Source organism: Loxodonta africana, chromosome 14, assembly GCF_030014295.1.
Source record: "Loxodonta africana isolate mLoxAfr1 chromosome 14, mLoxAfr1.hap2, whole genome shotgun sequence".
NCBI lineage: Eukaryota > Metazoa > Chordata > Mammalia > Proboscidea > Elephantidae > Loxodonta > Loxodonta africana.
Genome location: NC_087355.1, coordinates 4,048,044 through 4,066,429, shown reverse-complemented (window position 1 = coordinate 4,066,429; position 18,386 = coordinate 4,048,044). Strand labels below are relative to the sequence as shown.

The 18,386-nt window shown below is 37.4% G+C and overlaps 1 protein-coding gene and 1 pseudogene across 3 annotated transcripts in view; one reads left to right on the top strand and one right to left on the bottom strand.

Annotated features, from left to right (window-relative positions):
- The window catches only part of UBE2V2 (ubiquitin conjugating enzyme E2 V2), a 64,682-nt gene extending 51,728 nt beyond the window's left edge, over window positions 1-12,954 (top strand). For 2 of the 3 annotated variants that reach the window (XM_064267696.1, XM_010588307.3), the window contains one exon: window positions 12,078-12,954. In XM_064267696.1, the coding sequence (XP_064123766.1) occupies window positions 12,078-12,224 (147 nt within the window). In that variant the 3' untranslated portion in view covers window positions 12,225-12,954. Of the gene's footprint in view, window positions 1-2,391; window positions 2,495-12,077 lie in introns of all 3 variants that reach the window. The other variant, XM_064267695.1, reaches the window with a different exon arrangement.
- Window positions 3,386-3,498, bottom strand: LOC111750132 (U6atac minor spliceosomal RNA; annotated as a pseudogene).
- Window positions 12,955-18,386: the final 5,432 nt, after the last annotated feature.

Sequence of the window (18,386 nt, the reverse complement as noted above, 5' to 3'; positions counted from 1 at the left end):
TTACAGCTGGAAGTGTTTGTTTCTGATTTGGAAATAGCTTGGTTTCTCTCTACTTATTTTATAAACTGTAGTTCAGTTATGGAATCTATTTAAAATAGGTTAAGGGAATTGCTACTTTCTTATTAAAAGCATTAGAAGAGGAAACATTTAAAATACATCTTAACTTTATGAAGTTCTTATTGTTTTAGTGACTTGTAAGAGAAATGTCACTCTAAGATTATTTCTATTTTCTATATTTTAATGGAGTCTCTGGATGGTGCAAATGGTTAATGTGCTCAGCTGCTAACTGAAAAGCTGGAGGTTTGAGTCCACAGAGACACCTCAGAAGAAAGCCAGGCAATCGACTGAAAAATCAGCCACGGAAAACCCTGTGGAGCACAGTTCTACTGTGACAAACATGGGCTTGTCATGAGTTGGGATCAGCTTGACAGCAACTGTTTTTTTTTTAATTTACGCAACCATGTACCAATTCAGTAGTTTCTACTTGTACCGTTCAGTGACATTAATTACTTATGCAACCATCCTCACCCTCCTTTTCGGAGTTGTTCCTCCCTCATCAACTTAAACTCACTGCCCCTAAGTTTCCCATCTAATCTTTCAAGTTTCTGTTGTCAGTTTGATCCCATATAGTTGTTAAAAGGGCATAATGCTGAAGGCTAACTTTTTTTTTTTTTTTTTACTAGTTAAGCTAAATTATTGTTAGGTTTTAAGAAGACTCCAGGGAGTATTTTTTGGTTTAAGTTTTAATAATACTAATAATAATAATCTTAGGGCAGTAGTTTCAGGGGTTCATCCAGCCTCCATGGCTCCATAAAATCAGATTCTATGAGAATTTGCTATTTTGTTCTGCATTTTTCCCCCTTTGATCAGGATTCTTCTATAGAATCTTTCATCAAATTGTTCAGTAATAGTAGCGGAGCACCATCCAGTTCTTCTGGGCTCATGGCAGAGGAGACAGTTGTTCATGGAGGCAGTTAGCCACACATTCCTTTTCTTCCTCCCGTTTCGGACTCTCCCTTCTGCCTCTGTTGATCCAGTCGTATAGAGACCAGTTACTGTGCCTTGGATGGCTGCTTGCAAGCTTTTAAGATCACAGGCACTATACAGCGAACTAGGAGGAAGAACAGAAACACTGAACACGTTATTAGGCCAATTAACTGGGATGTTCCATGAAATGATGACCCTAAACCTCAAAACCAAGGAACCAAATCCCATGAGGTATTTATTTGTACATAAGCAGCCTCAGCAGCTATTTTTGTTGTTGTTGTAAGTATATCTATCACACAACTTTTACCAGTTCAACTTTTTACCAGTGTATAGCGTGTTGACAGCACTTAACAATAACTGGCTGTGCCACCCTACTCTTAATCAGTGTGGTTTTCCATCACTGTAAACAAAAACTCAGTACTCCATAAGCAATAACCTCCCCCTACCCCCCAAACCTAGTAAAAAATCCAAACCCATTGCTGTTGAGTTGATTCCAACTCACAGCGACCCCACCTCTGGTAACAAACTTTGGTCTCTATACACTTGCCGTTTCTTGTCTTTTTATATCAGTGAGGTTGTACAATATTTGTCCTTTTGTGATTGACTTATTTCACTCAGCCTAATGTCTTCAAGTTGCATCCATATTGTAGCATTTATCAAGACTGCATTTCTCCTACTGGCTGAGTAATAGTCCATTGTATGTATATACCACATTTTGTTTATCCATTCACCTGTCGATGAGCATTTAGGTTGTTTCCGCCTTTTGGCTCTTGTGAACAGTACTGCAGTGAGCGTCGGTGTATGACTCTCTGCTTTCATGTCTTTTGGGTATATACCTAGGGGTGGAATTGCTGGGTCATATGATAGTTCTATTTTTAGTTTTTCGAGGAACTGCCACACTGTTTTGCACTTGGGCTGTACCATTTTACATTCCCACCAGCAATGGATTGGGGTTCCAATTTCCCACATCCTCACCAACGTTTGTTATTTTATTTATTTTTTATTTTAACCGTTCTAGTAGGAATGGAATGGTATCTCATTGTGTTTCTGATTTGTATCTCTCTGATGGCTAAAGACATTGACCGTCTTTTCATGCGTTTGGAGACCATTTGAATGTCCTCTTGGATGAAATGTCAAGTCAAATCTTTTGAGCAACTTTTTTTTTTAAGTTTTGTGGAGGTATAATTCACATACTGTATAATCCACCCATTTAAAGTATAGAGTGCAGATTTTTTTTTTAGTATGTTCACATATTCACAAGGTTGTGCAACCATCACCGCTGTCTAATTTGAGAACATTTTGCCCCCCTTTAAAGAAAGAACCCTTGTTTGCCAGTAGATGTAAGCCTCCCCTCCTCGCCCCCATATACCCTAAACAAGCGCTAACTTACTTTCTGTCTTTTAGATTCACCCATTCTGGACATTTCATATAAATGGCATCCTACACTGTGTGATCTTTCGTGACTATCATCTTTCACTTAATGTTTTCATGGTTCGTACATGCCAAAGTATGTATCAGTTCCTTTTATTGCTGAAAAAATTCCATTGTATGGATATATCACATTTTGTTTATCCATTCATCAGGTGATAGACATTTATGTTAAGTCCACTTTTGACCATTGCAAGTAATGCTGCTACGAACATTCATTTACAATATTTTGTGTGGATATATGTGTTCATTTCTTTTGGGTATATATCTAAGAGTGGAATTGTTAGGATTTGTTAGGTCATATAGTACCTCTGGAAACCTTGGTGGTGTAGCGGTTAAGAGCTTGGCTATTAACCAAAAGGTCAGCAGTTCAAATCCACCAGGCACTCCTTGGAAACCCTATGGGGCAGCTCCACTCTGTCCTACAGGGTCGCTGTGAGTTGAAATCCACTCGACGGCAACAGGTTTGGTTATTTTTTTTGTGTGTGTAGTAACAATGGAAACCCTGGTATGTAGTGGTTAAGAGTTTGACTGCTAACCAAAAGGTCGGCAGTTCAAATCCACTAGCGGCTCCTTGGAAACCCTATGGGGCACTTCTACTCTGTCCTTTAGGATTGCTGTGAGTCAGAATTAGCTCGTTGGCAGTTAGCTTCCGTTTTTTGGTTTTCTGATAACTTTATGTTTAGAGTTTGAAGAACTGTGGGACTGTTTTCTAAAGTGGCTGTACCATTTTACCTTCCCACCAGCATTGTATAAGGGTTCCAATTTCTCCACATCCTTGTCAGTACTGTTTTTGTCTTTTCGATGATAGACATCTTGGTGGGTGAGAAGCGGTATCTCATCGTGTGATTTTACTTTGCGTTTTCCTGATGGCTGATGATGTTGAGCAGCATTTCATGTGCTTATTGGCCATTTGTGCATTTTCTTTAGAGAAATGTCTATTCAGATCCTTTGCCCATTTTTTAGTTTTTTAAAACTGTGGTTCAATACCACGAAGTAGGTAACAGTGCCTTAACTGTCTGTGTATTGTATAGGCCTGGGAGCCTTGTCCAGGGGACAACTTTCTCACCTTTTGTACAATGCACCCATTTCTTTGAAAATGGTTTAAAAAAAACGCGTTTATTATCTGACAGTTTCTGTGGGTCAGAAATGTGGGTGCAGCTTAGCTCAGGGTCTCTCACAAGGCTGTATTCAAGGTGTCAGTTTGTGTTGTAGTCTAATCTGATTGCTGAGGAAGGTTCCAAATCCAAGCTCACGCATGTGGTTTTTGGCAGAATTCAGTTTCTCGTGGGTTGTTGGACTGAGGGCCTCAATTCCTTGCAGTCTTTTGCCCAGAGGCTGCCCTTAGTGTCTTGCTGTGTAGGCCTCTCCACAGGACAGTTAACAACATGGCAGCTGGCAAGGAAGCAAGCAAGAAAGAGGAAGATGGAAGCCAGAGTATTTGGGAACCTAATCTTGCAAATGATATCTCAACATTCTGTTTTTAGCAAGTCTTCAGGGCTAGGCCACACTAATGGGGAGGGGTTACAGAGTTCATGAACATCTGCAGGCAGGGCTCTGTGAGCCAACCACAGCCTGTTCTTTGTCCACATTTTTTTTTTTTTTAATAATTTTTATTAAGCTTCAAGTGAAGGTTTACAAATCCAATCAGTCTGTCACATATAAGTTTACATACATGTCACTCCCTACTCCCACTTGCTCTCCCCTTCTTGAGTCAGCCCTTTCAGTCTCTCCTTTCTTGACAATTTTGCCTCCTTCCCTCTCTCTATCCTCCCATCCCCCCTCCAGACAAGAGTTGCCAACACAATCTCAAGTGTCCACCTGATATAATTAGCTCACTCTTCATCAGCGTCTCTCTCCCACCCGCTGACCAGTCCCTTTCATTTCTAATGAGTTGTCTTCAGGGATGGTTCCTGTCCTGTGTCAACAGAAGGTCTGCGGAGCATGGCCACCGGGATTCCTCCAGTCTCAGTCAGACCATTAAGTTTGGTCTTTTTATGAGAATTTGGGGTCTGTATCCCACTGATCTCCTGCTCCCTCAGGAGTCCTCTGCTGTGCTCCCTGTCAGGGCAGTCATCGATTGTGGCTGGGCACCAACTAGTTCTTCTGGTCTCAGGATGATGTAGGTCTCTGGTTCATGTGGCCCTTTCTGTCTCTTGGGCTCTTAGTTGTCGTGTGGCCTCGGTGTTCTTCATTTTCCTTTGCTCCAGGTGGGTTGAGACCAATTGTTGCATCTTAGATGGCCGCTTGTTAGCATTTAAGACCCCAAACGCCACATTTCAAAGTGGGATGCAGAATGATTTCATAATAGAATTATTTTGCCAATTGACTTAGAAGTCCCCTCAAACCATGTTCCCCAGACCCCCACGCTTGCTCCGCTGACCTTTGAAGCATTCATTTTATCCCGGAAACTTCTTTGCTTTTGGTCCAGTCCAATTGAGCTGACCTTCCATGTATTGAGTGTTGTCTTTCCCTTCACCTAAAGCAGTTCTTATCTACTGATTAATCAATAAAAAACCCTCTCCCACCCTCCCTCCCTCCCCACCTCGTAACTACAAAAGTATGTGTTCTTCTCAGGTTTACTATTTCTCAAGATCTTATAATAGTGGTCTTATACAATATTTGTCCTTTTGCCTCTGACTAATTTCACTCAGCATAATGCCTTCCAGGTTCCTCCATGTTATGAAATGTTTCAGAGATTCGTCACTGTTCTTTATCGATGCGTAGTATTCCATTGTGTGAATATACCACAATTTATTTACCCATTCATCCGTTGATGGACACCTTGGTTGCTTCCAACTTTTTGCTATTGTAAACAGAGCCGCAATAAACATGAGTGTGCATATATCTGTTTGTATGAAGGCTCTTGTATCTCTAGGGTATATTCCTAGGAGTGGGATTTCTGGGTTGTATGGTAGTTCTATTTCTAACTGTTCAAGATAACGCCAGATAGATTTCTTTGTCCACATTTTATTTGGCCTTAAATTGTTGAATTTTAAGTGTTCTTTATGTACAGGACAAGAGCCCCTTATCAGATAATATGATGTGCAGATATTTTTTCCAGTTCTGTGGCTTGTCTTTTCACTTTCTTGATGATAACATTTGCAGTGCAAAAATTTTTAATTGTGGTGTAGCTAGTTTATCTATTTTTCTTTTGTTGTATGTGCTTTGAGTGTCATATCTAAGAAACCATTGCCTAATCCAATGTCTTAATGATTTATTTCTATGTTTTCTTCTAAGAGTTTTGTGGTTTAGCTCTTATATTTAGTTCTGTGATTTTATTTTGAGTTGATTTTGTTTATGGTGTGAGAAGGGGTCTAACTTTATTCTATTGCATGTGGATATCAAGTTGTCCCAGCACCATATGTTAAAGAAACTATTCTTTCCCCATTGAATGGACTTGGCAACCTACTTGAAAATCAGTTGGCCCTAGATGTATGGGTTTATTTATGGACTCTAAATTCTATTCTATCGGTCTATATGTCTATACTTATACCACTACCACACTACTTTGATGACTGTAGCTTTGTAGTAAGTTTTGAAATTGGGAAATGTGTGTCCTCTAGTTTTGTTATTTTTCTAGATTGTTTTAGCTATTCTGAGTCCTTTTCATTTCCACATGAATTTTAGGATCAGCTTGTCCATTTCTGCAATAAAAAGTGGTTGACATTTTAATAGAGAATGTGTTAAATGGGTATATTGCTTTGGGGAGTATTACCATCTTAATAATATTAAGTCTTCCAGTCCGTGAACATGGGATGTCTTTCCATATTTAGGTGTTTAATTTCTTTCGACAATGTTTTGTAGTTCTTAGTGTACAAGTCTTACACATCTTTTGCTAAATTTATACCTATGTGTTTTATTCTTTTTTGATGCTGTTATAAATGACATTATTTTCTTAATTTCTTTCTCAGAATTTTTATTGCTAGGGTATAGAAATACAATTGATTTTTATGTATTGATTTTGTATCCTGCAGTCTTGCTGAACTTATTTATTACTTTTAATAGTTTCTTTAGTGGATTTCTTAAGGTTTTCTATATGTAAGATCATGGTATCTGCAAATACAGATAGGTTTACTTTTTTTTTTTTTTGCTGACTTCCCCTGTATTGTGTGTTATCCTTCTTTCTTATCCATTTGGTTGCTTTTTATTTCTTTTTTTGCTTAATTGCCTTGTATAGAACCTCGAACACAATGTTAAATAGAAGCGGTGAGAGTGGACACCTTATCTTGTTGCTGATCTTAGGGGAAAGCTTTCAGTCTTTCACCATTAAATGTGATGGCAGTTGTGGGTTTTCTATAGATGCCTGTTATCATGTTGAGGAAGTTCCCTTGACAGCATACAACAGGGACTTATTCTCCAGCTTTTCCTTTGAAGTTTTTTAGTCAGCTTCCTGTTTGCCCACTGAGATGTTAAGATTGAGATGTTAAGCAATTGACAGTAATTATTTTTGACAGACACCTCTGAGGAAAATGCTGTTCCCATTGGTGAGCTCTGAGGTTAAGTAAAGAAGAGTCCTGTGAGTGGGGTTTTCTAGGGAGCCACCAAATAATGACAGCTCTCATGGAATGGAGCTTTGAAGGACTTCCACCCCCATTTGGCACCCTCTGGTCGCCGCCAGGCTGCTGACTTTCTCTATGATTACAGGGCTCTTAGCTTGCAAGGCTTTCAGAGAGCTGGGGACTTGGGGGATGGGAATAGGGCAAGTAAAAACGTCACAAAGGTCTTGCCGAGACGCGCAGTTGTTTTTCTTGAGTAAATGCTCCCTAGATTGCTGTAATTTTTAATTTCCAGAGTTCTGAAAAGATTGGTTTTGAAAATTTGCCATTTTTTCATGTTGCTTTTATGGAGGATAGTGTTTCCGGAGGCCCCTATTACACGATTTCCTCTGACCTAATAATTTTTAAAATATTGATTCTATATTGAAATGATAACATTTTGCATATATTGGGTTAAATAAATACATTATTAAAATTAATTTTATCTGTGTTTTAAAGTTTGTTTACTGTGGCAACTAGAAAGTTAAAAATTGCACATGTGGCTTGCATTATATTTCTATTGGACAGGGTATTTTACCTTAGAAAAACATTGAGCAAGAAAGTGTGTAATCAGACTTGCGTTTTTAAAAATACTGCCCGACTTATAGAGAATGGCTTTCTTTACTAGGGTTTACTCAGGAATTCCAAAGCATCCAAGAAGGCTCTGTTTTGATTCTCATCCTCTATGTTTGTTTTCTTAGTAAGAAGCTATTCTATTACTTTTACACGTATAGAAATATATTTAAAAAAATATATATGTAGAGGTGAGCATATTGTATCTGTTTTGTCTCTGTCAAAATATATAGAGGTGAGCATATTGTATCTGTTTTGTCTCTGTCAAAGCTTTACTTCTCACTGGTATGAAAATTCAGGAAGGAAAACAATAGAGGATTGTTAATCCTGGGGAAGGAAGAACAGTTAAGATAAGTGGAAATGGGGAAAGAAAAGTAAAAGAGGACTTGTTGAACAACGTATTTTTTTCTTGAGTTAAAATTTTCTAAAAGTCTCATTTATGTTGGAGATCTAGTAATTGATGAATTGTATACTTGAGAAAATATTACAGTAAAAATCACTGAGTTATTAAAAATGTATTAAAGTATACCTTTAGACAAATTGATTAGGTATAGGCTTCCTAACTCTGGACTTTAAAATGTTTAACTGAAACTTTTGGGGAGGGTGAGCAGGAAAACGCTTCTCTTGTGTTTATGCATAGATGGTTTTGACTTAAATTCATGTTATACCACTGGCTTCCTCTGTCTTCACTCATCAAGCAGGTCATACTGTGGCACCCAGCTATATTGTTGTTGTTAGGTGCCGTCAAGTTGATTTCAACTCATAGTGACCCCATGTAACAGAATAGAACTGCCCCATGGGGTTGTCTGGGCTGTGGTCTTTACGGAAGCAGATCTCCAGGTCTTTTCTCCCACAGAACTGCAGGGTGGGTTGAACCACCAACCTTTCGGTTAGCATCCGAGTGCTTACTGTTCTGTGTGCCACCAGGGCTCCTGCCAACTATATTCTAGGTACTAAATAGTAGTTTCCTATTCTGTGCTTCTTCAGAAGTTAAATTAATTGGCCAGATCATAAAGCTAGTAAGTGACTAACCATGTTCTTTCCACTCTTTCACACTGCTTTGCACTTGTAAGTTTTTTTCCCCCTCTCCTCTCTACCATTTACCAGCATAACTTTTAAGTATTTATTGTAACATTAAATGGACAGTTGGAGTTTTTTTTTTTTTTTTTAATGAAACCACTATTAGAACAGTGAAAAGCAGTTTATAAGCAAATGTTTTAATGTAACATTTTAGAAATCAAGATAAAGGAATGATTTGTATGTACTGGAGTTGGAAGGAAAGACGGCAGAATTAGTAAGACTTCATATAGGCCCTGGATTTTATACACGGTTTTAACTGGTAGGAACAAAGGTGTAGTCAGCGTGATGTCTGTATGTGAGCTGGAGCTGAGTGTAGGGAACAGGAGAGGCAGTGGAGGGTATTAGATTGGAAGGAGAGACCAAAACAGAAGATTGCATTGGTGAGTAGTAGAATTAATACATTCGGATAAAGAGGGGTGAAGCCGTTGATATAGGGCCCTGAACTCTGGGGTGATGAGTTTGTATTTCACCAGCAGTGAGCCACATTGGGCTTTTAAACTGGGGTATAGCATGACCACATCGTTAGGAAAGACCAATCATTAGAAAAGGACATCTTTTTTAGATAAAGTAGAAGACCAGTGAATACGAGGGAAACCCTCAGTGAGATGGGTTGACACAGTAACTACAATAATAAACTTGAACATACCAGCAATCATAAAGATGGCTCAGGACTGAGCAACATTTTGCTCTTTTATACATAAGTTTCACCATAAATCAGAGCCTACTCGATGTCAGTTGACAACAATAGCATGACCACAGTGGAAGATTAATATAGTGCAGAGAATACGTGGGCAACCTATCGCCATGAGATATCCTTGAACCCAAACTATTCCATGAGGTCATCTTTTAGCTAAATTAAGGATGGCTCATAAAATAAACAGTATCATCTATGAGTACTGAGCTCCTTTAAAAAATCAGCTATATGAGACCAAATGGTCAACACTTAACTCTAAAGCAAAGACAACAAGGCAAGGGGACAGGGAAACTAGATTACGGGAAATGGAACAACCATAATGGAAATAATGAGAAAGCTGACACACTGTGTAAAATGTAACCAATGTCACTGATGAAATTGTGTAGAAATTGCTAAATGGAACCTAATTTCTGTGTAAACTTTCACTGAAAACACAGTAAAATATTATTTAAAAGAAAAAGAGAATACATTGGAAAGAGAAATCTGAAAGCAAGAGAGCTAGGTTCGAAGCTCTTCCCTAAATCTGATTGTGAGATAATTGCCTAGATTTTGGGCAGTGGCGTTGGAAATGGAGGAAAACCTGACCTTGTATCTTCAGGAATGAATTGGTAAATATGGTTACAAAACAGAATTTAACATAATGTTTATTTTTTTTGACCAAAGTTTACTACATATTTGTTGTAAAATATAAAAAAATACAAAAAGAAAAAAAAAATCAAATTTTCAGTAAACACCTATTAAAGAAGAAATATTTTCCCTAAATATTATACTAACTGTGAACCTGTAGTTTTGTAACGTACCTTTTTTAAAAATAGAGCCAGGCTGTGTATTTTTAAAAATTTTATTGTGGTTGTTGAGAATATACACAGCAAAACACACACCAATTCAATAGTTTCTACACATACCATCCAATGACATTGATTACATTCTTTGAATTGTGCAACCATTCTTACTCTCCTTTTCTGAGTTATTTCTCTCCCATTAACATAAATTCACTTCACCTAAGGTTCCTGTCTAATCTTTTAAGTTGCTGTTGTCAGTTCGATCCCATATAGATAGTTGTTAAAAGAGCATAATACTCAAGGCAGACTTTTTTTTGTTAGTTAAGCTAAATTGTTGTTTGGTTTTTAAGAAGACTTTCAGGGGATATTTTTGGTTTAAGGTTTAAAGAGTATCTCAGGACAATTTCAGGGGTTCATCCAGCCTCTGGCTCCAGAAAATCTGTATTCCATGAGTACGTGAAATTCTGTTCACATTTGCCCCCTTTTGATCAGGATAGTGCTATAAAGCCTTTAATTGTTCAGTAATGGTAGCAGGGCATCATCCAGTTCTAGTCTCATGGCAGAGGAGGTAGTTGTTCATGGAGGTAATTAGCCACACATTCCAGTTCCTCCATCTATTCTTGATTCTCCCTTCTTCCTCTGTTGCTACAGGTGAATAGAGAACAATTGCTATGCCTTGGATGGCAACTTGCAAGCTTTTAAGACCCCAGGCACTATACAACGAATTAGGAGGTAGAACAGAAGCACTGAAAACATTATTAGGCCAACTAACTGGCATGTCCCATGAAACCATGACCCTAAACCTCCAAACCACAGAACCAAATTCCATCAGGTGTTTGGTGGTACATAAGCAGCCTCAGTGGCTACTGTTTTTGTTGTTGTAAATATGTTTATTGCACAACTTTTGCCGGTTCATCTTTTTTACAGGTGCACAACTTATTGATAACACTTACAGTAATTGGCTGTGCGGCCCTACCTTTAATCAGTGTGAATTTTCCATCACCGTAAACGGAAACTCAGTACTCTATTAGCCATAACCTCCCCTTTTCCTCTCCCTGATAACCAGTAATAAACTTCAGTCTCTGTACATTTGCCCTTTCTTGTCTTTTTATGTAAGTGAAGTCATACAATATTTGTCTTTCTGTGATTGACTTCTTTCACTCAGCATGATGTCTTCAAGCTCCATCCGTATTTGGAGCATGTATCAAGACTTCATTCCTCCTACTTGCTGAGTAGTATTCCATTGTATGTAGGTACCACATTTTGTTTATCCATTTATCTATTGATGGGTATTTAGGTTGTTTCTACTTTTTGGCTATTGTGAATAGTGCTGCGATGAGCATTGATGTAGAAGTATCTGTTTGAGTCTCTGCTGTCAAGTATTTTGGGTATATACCTAGGGGTGGAATTGCTGGGTCATTTGATAGTTCTATTTTTAATTTTTTGAGGAACTACCACATTGTTTTCCGCAAGGACTGTACCATTTTGCATTCCCTCCAGCAATGGGTAAATGTTCCATCTTCTCTACATCCTCCCTAAGATTTGTTATTTTCTGTTTGTTTTTCATCTTAGCCATTCTAGTGGGAGTGAAGTGGTGTCTCATTTTGGTTTTGATTTGCATCTCTGATGGCTAAAGACATTGAACATCTTTTCGTGTGTTTGGTGGCCATTTGAATGTCCTCTTTGGTGAAATGTCTTTTCAAGTCCTTTGCTCATTTTATGATTGGGTTGTCTTTTTGTTCTTGTCAAAGTTTTATATATATTTTAGTTATTTTATTCTTATTGAATATATGGGTTCTGAAGACATTCCCCCAGTTGGTAGCTTGTTTTTCACTTTTTTGGTAAGGTCTTTTGATGGAGAAAAGCTTTCAATTTTTATGAGTTCACCAGGCTGTGAGTTTTTAAAAGCACTCTTATTAAAGTATGCTTAAAGAATTGGTTCCATAGTACTTTATACTTGGTAGTTAATTTTATTCCTTTTTTCCCCCCTTCCAGGTGGATGCACGGAGCATACCAGTGTTAGCAAAATGGCAAAATTCATATAGCATTAAAGTTGTACTTCAAGAGCTAAGACGTCTAATGATGTCCAAAGAAAATATGAAGCTTCCACAGCCACCAGAAGGACAAACATACAACAATTAATTTTAGTGGATCTCAAACTTGTCTTAAATCAACAACCTTCTACTCGTGTTAATGTCTTGATTAAGTATCACAATGCAAAATACCCACACATTAAGTCAGAGAATTCCAGCTGGTAACATGACCCAGACATTTGTAAGAATACACTTAATACATGTACACCTATTATGTTTTCAGGTCACAGTTGGAAAAATGCAGCACTTCTGCCTTATCAAGGCACTGTCATTTAAGCATAAACCTGGAATACTCAAAATAGAATTCAGGTTGACAAGATGACGGCTTGCTGGAGAAGTGTCAGATTGCTGTGGAAGGAGGTGTGTTTCTGAAACCCAGTCTCCAGGAGGAAGCCATCAAGGGGATGCTTTATCCATCTTGCTTAGCGAAAGAGCTGCAGTTTAAATTGTTTAAAGTAGCAGGTACAATGAATATTGTCACAATTGTGTTAATTTCTGAAGCAGTGTGGGTTCTGACTACTAGTAGTATCAAAAAATATGTTCAGGATTGTTTTGATACCTGTATTTATAATAAAAAAGTGGGGGGAGTCGATGAATTTCTGTTACAAGCTGTTTCTGTGTGTTATATGTAACAGACATGGTAAATATGTGTTTACAGTCTTTGTTTAACAAACCATGCATTTAAGTTTTAGTGAAACCAACAAAAAAGAAACAGGTGTATGGATATGTTATTTGGGGATGAAAGTTAGTCTTAAAATGTAAATAAAATGTGGAAAGTGTTTCAGAGACTGTGCCATTTCTATTATATTGATATATATATATATATCTACAGTACCTTTCACAGGTAACAAAAATCAGAATTATATAACTTTTCATCTATACATACCTTTTATTATTTATCCCGTTTTGTATACTTCTTGTGAATTGGAATTTTGCAGAGTATTTCAAAGAATAAATTACCTAATTAGCTTAATTTCTTTTTTGAAGAAGAAGGAATCCCAGGAATTATATTTTGATATCACCAGAAATATTAATAAAAAGATCTTTCAGTCCTAGCAGTTTTATAGAATTATGGATTGCAAATTATCCAAATATACATTCCTTTTTTTCTTAGAATTTTTTTCTCCTTATTTTCCTGTGAAGCTTCAGGTTAATAGATTAGACTAATTTGAGACATTTCTCCCCCAATTAATGCTTTTTAACACTAAATAGGATTAATTTTATCCATTCCACCCAGCATCCGCTCTAGCAAATATGTAATTCTGAAGTTGAAAGTTTGTTTATGTTCTGCTTTAACCAAAGTGACTTGAGGCTTTATATCACTGTTTTTCACTTCAAAGGACTGGCTGGGTGTACTGCTTTGTTAAAACCATTGTTTTCTAATGGATCCGCTGAAGAAAATAGAAAGGTATTCAGGTAAAGTCTCTTAGTTTTGGCAAGCTTAGCCATTTGTCTCACGCTTCACCCTATCATGGTTTCCATGATAGTCAAAATATCAAATTAGGTGTTCCTACTTTTTGCTTATAAAGTAAAGGGAAAGTCAATCTTAGGTATAAAAATATTTTAGCTACTTTTACAACATAAGGACAAATTTCTCAAACATACGCCTGACACGTTTTTGTCAAGCTCTTTAAAGTTAAAGCTTTAAGCTACCTTTTCTTGGTCAATAGTATATTACGGTCAGGGACAATTTGTCTAAACTTACTAATTTCAACATGGCTATTCTGTTTTTTTTTTTTTTTTTTGGTTTTATTCTATTTTAGGTTATCAAAGATGTTTAAAATGACACATAGAGGACATACACATACAAGTTAGTAATGCATGTATAATTTATTAAAATAGATATGAAATGAACTATTATCTTGAAATATATTCTTAAAAATTTTTAAATGGTTGAAGATGAGGTTGAATTACCTTGACTCTGTATAAAAGTCTGGTGGTAACTGATGGTTGGAATCAGTCTTCCAACTAACTTTTTCCACTTTGAAACATGTCTTGTCATTCTTGGAAGCACGTAACCATTTGAGTGTTGTTTAATTATTTCTCTTGGTGGCCAAGAATTTGGGTACCTTGATCTCCATCCTCTTCCCTTTCCCTTTGTCCACCATTGTGAAAGTCTTCTTCCCCCCCATGTATGTTGTCTGAGTTGGCCCTGTAATGTTTATTTCCCCTCTTGTTTTGGGGATTATGGATCTCTGTAGAAATTTGCATGCCAGTTAACCAATTTTCAAAGCAGGATCCATTTCGCATGTCACAATCAAATGTATATGGCAATCTAAGACTCAATGGTTGATTATAGGAAGCAATTAATATAGAACCACTCTTAATTACAGTAACATACTTAGAGCAGTTTTGAAGCAATTTTTCCTGTTTTTGAAGTGGTTAAAGTTGCTAGGAGTGTGTGATAACTTTTAAATGAATTGTAAGATTGCCTTAGATGTCTGTTTCAAAGGCTAGCAGGTGAGACCGTGAAGATGATCATATATTAATAAATGACTACAAAAATAAAATTCTTGTCCTGTTAGGTCAGTGTTATGCTTTAATGATTTTAATTGCTTAGTAATTCATTTTCAGAATGGATAATTTTTTAAAATGTTTTTTCTATTATTTTAAAGTAATGACATTTGTTGTTATGGGCTTATTATGTGCAACATGACAGTATTTTGGAACATAAACATTAGAAAGGACAGTCAGTGGTATTTAAGTCCTTTGAGTGTAAAAATAGACAAACTTTGTGATGTAAAATTGTCCTTGTAAAAGAATTTACGACACTTCAAATTTGAATGATTGTTTACAGAGTGAATTAGTTTGACACGTTTTATTAGATAATTCATAAGGAAGACGAGCCTGGATTACATAATATGAATACATTTATTTCAGTGTTATTTCCCGCTCAATATTTTTATAAAAACAAGCAGAGGTGAACAAAGTGTTGATAAATATATATGAAATTAATATTGTTTTGGAATTCAGACGACCCAGTTTGGTATTAATGCTTTTTTCCTTGATAGGCTTGGTGTGTATGGGACAGCACTGGTTTTTTTTTTTGGTGTATGGGTTTGGGTGGTTCTGGTGGGCACATCATAGAAATACTTAAAGCAGTGAATTACAGACTTTGGTCAAACAATGTTAGGGCTTTTAACGAGCTCATGGCTGTATTCTATGTACATTTTAAAGGGTATGAGTACTAACAACAAAGTCTCATATAATAGACTATGGGGGATATTTAAGGAATGAACTTTCCCTCCCCAGGATTTCCTTTTATAATTTATGCATTCCAGGCATATGTAAGTGTAGAATTACAGTATCATTTGTTGCTGGAAAGGATACAAAAGGCTTTACAGTACTGATTTTACTTTCTGATAAATATCGGTATAGTTTTCTAGTTCCAGCTTGCTTCACTTTTGGTTATTTTCACAAAAAGATTCCAACTGTCAAAGTTTTAAAAAAGTATATGTATTTTGTGTATAAAACAGAAACATTGTGAAAAGGGGAGAATGCAATGTATTGTAGAATTGATTGGAACATTAGAGGTCAGTTCCCACCCAAGATGGTGTTTTTGTGATAAAAAGGTGGCAATGCATGGGGATAGAATATCTTTTATGCTAAAATTAGTCATATCTTATGGAAGTTTGCTAAAGAGTAGATGAAAATCTAACCATAGTTCATACTGAAAATAAAGATACACAAGTATTTTCTGAAGAGAAATTTAATGGAAGGCATTGATGATACAGAAAATAAATGACAAAGTCAGAAGCATCGTTTTTTAATTGTATGAGTTTTGGGAAATCATGGAGTGAGTACATGATAAAAAACATGACTGGATATGAAGAAAGCACCGTGATGTTTAAATCCTTAGTTGGATTTTCTCACCTAAAAAAAAAAAAATCATTCTCATTTTTACATGTAGCCCACATGTTTTTTCTGCATGTTTACTTATGAAATCAATAATAAAAACCAGCTCTCTGTTTCCTCACCTCAGGTTCCAGGGAATCCTTTCTCAAGTGAATAACTGACCAAATGCCATGTAAGGGTGGTGTCAAATGTATGCTACATCTGCTGCTACATATAGACTTATTTTGTCCTTGTTCAATTACAAGTAGCTACTGTATCTGGAAATTTTGGCAGCCTAAATAGTATACAAAAGCAAAGCTGATATTCTACCTCCAAATGAGGACTAACAGGTGGTACTAAGACACCCATAGTCAGTAACAAGAAAACTGTCCTCGGTAAAGAAACAAGTCACAACTTATTGAAAGTGAACACTTGACATTAGGGCAGGTCTTTGTCCAGACAGTGGTGGTCAGTGTGCCTCTAGCTCCACACCCTTCATCCAACCTTGGTGTCACATGGACCCAAAGGTGCCTGCCCACGTTGCTTTGCTCTTTTTGTATTTATTTGCAAAGCTATTTCACCGGCCTGGGTGGCATTTCTGAACCTTACCTCACAGATTCCAAACCTCCACTCCCTGTCGATACGTTTTACTCTTTCCCAAGCCTGGGAGTGGTCCCCGCACATGGCCATCTCCTTCTGCAGGACAAATGAGGTTTCTTTCAGGGAAAAACATGGCTAGATTTTATACCCCCCAGATGTCCTCCCAAGGTCAAATCTTAAACCTTCTCACTAAAAATTTCAGTTCAAACTCATTTATCTCTTCCCCAAACTGTATTTATAAAGGGAAATCTTTATATGCAGGCATTACATTCCTGGAGAGAAATGTCTACCCTGATGTTGTCCTATAGTCATGGAGCAGGCTACCTTGCCACTGCTATCTTCACTTGTGTGGGTGTCAGCGGGGTATGAAGGAAGGGACAGGGTCATGAGAGACAGCCTCCATTAGATGAGGTAACAGAAATACCGGATTGCAGTGGGCGAGAGGGAAACGGGGAGCCATAGGTCTTGCCTGTGCTAGAACTGTTGAGAGTTTTTTTTTTTTTTTTTTTTAACTTAATGTCTATTTCTCAAAGATTTTATTTTATTGTGCTTTCGGTGAGAGTTTACAGCTCAAGTTAATTTCTCATTCAAAAATTTATACACATACTGTTTTGTGGCATTGGTTACAGTCTCCACAATGTGACAGCACACTCCCCCTTTCTACCCCAGGTTCCCTGTGTCCATTTGACCAGTTTCTGTCCCTTCCTGCTTTTGGACAGTAGCTGCCCATTTGGTCTCGTGTATCTGATTGAACTAAGGAGCATGTTCCTCACACGTATTATTTTTTGTTTGAGAGTCCTGTCTAATCTTTGTCTGAAGAGTGGGCTTCAGGAATCGTGTCAGTTTTGGGTTAACAGCATCTGGGGGCCATAATTTTGGGGGTTCTTCCAGTCTCTGTCAGGCTATTAAGCCTGGTCTTTTTATGTGAATTTGAATTCTGTATTTTTATCCTGCTCTGTCCAGGACTTTCTGTTGTATTCCCTGTCGGGGCAGTCATTAGTGGTAGTCTGGTGCCATCTAGTTCTTCTGGTCTCAGGCTAGTGGAGTCTCTGATTCATTTGGTCCTTTAGGCTAGTATTTTCCTTGTGTCTTTGGTTTTCTTCATTCTCCTTTGCTCCAAGTGGGATGGGACCAACAGATGTATCTTTGGTAGCTGCTTGCAAGCCTTTAAGACCCCAGATGCTACTTACCAAAGTGGGATGTAGAACGTTTTCTTTATAAGCTATGTTATGCCAGTTGATCTAGATGTCCCCCAAAACTGTGGTCCCCAGGCTCCAGCCCCAGCTACTCTGTCCCTCAAAGTGTTTGGACGTGCCTAGGAGACTTCTTTGCTTTTGCATAGGTCCAGTTGTGCTCACTTCCTCTGTGTCTTGTGTTGGCTTTCCCTTCACCAAAATTGACCCTTGTCTGCTACCTAGTTGGTAATTCACTCCCCACTCTCAATAACCATCAAAGAATGCTTTTTTTCTGTGTTTAAACCTTTTCTTGAGTTCTTATAATAGCTTTATACAATATTTGTCCTTTTGTGACTGATTTATTTCACTCAGCATAATGCCCTCCGTATTTATCCATGTTGTGAGATGTTAGTGAAATTCATCATCATTATCATTATATAGTATTCCATTGTGTGTATGTACCATAATTTGTTTATCCATTCATCTGTCGATGGGCATTCAGATTGTTTCCATCTTTTTGCTATTGGGAACAATGCTGCAGTGAACATGGGTGTGCATATGTCTGTTCCTGTGATGGCTCTTATTTCTCTCGGGTATATTCT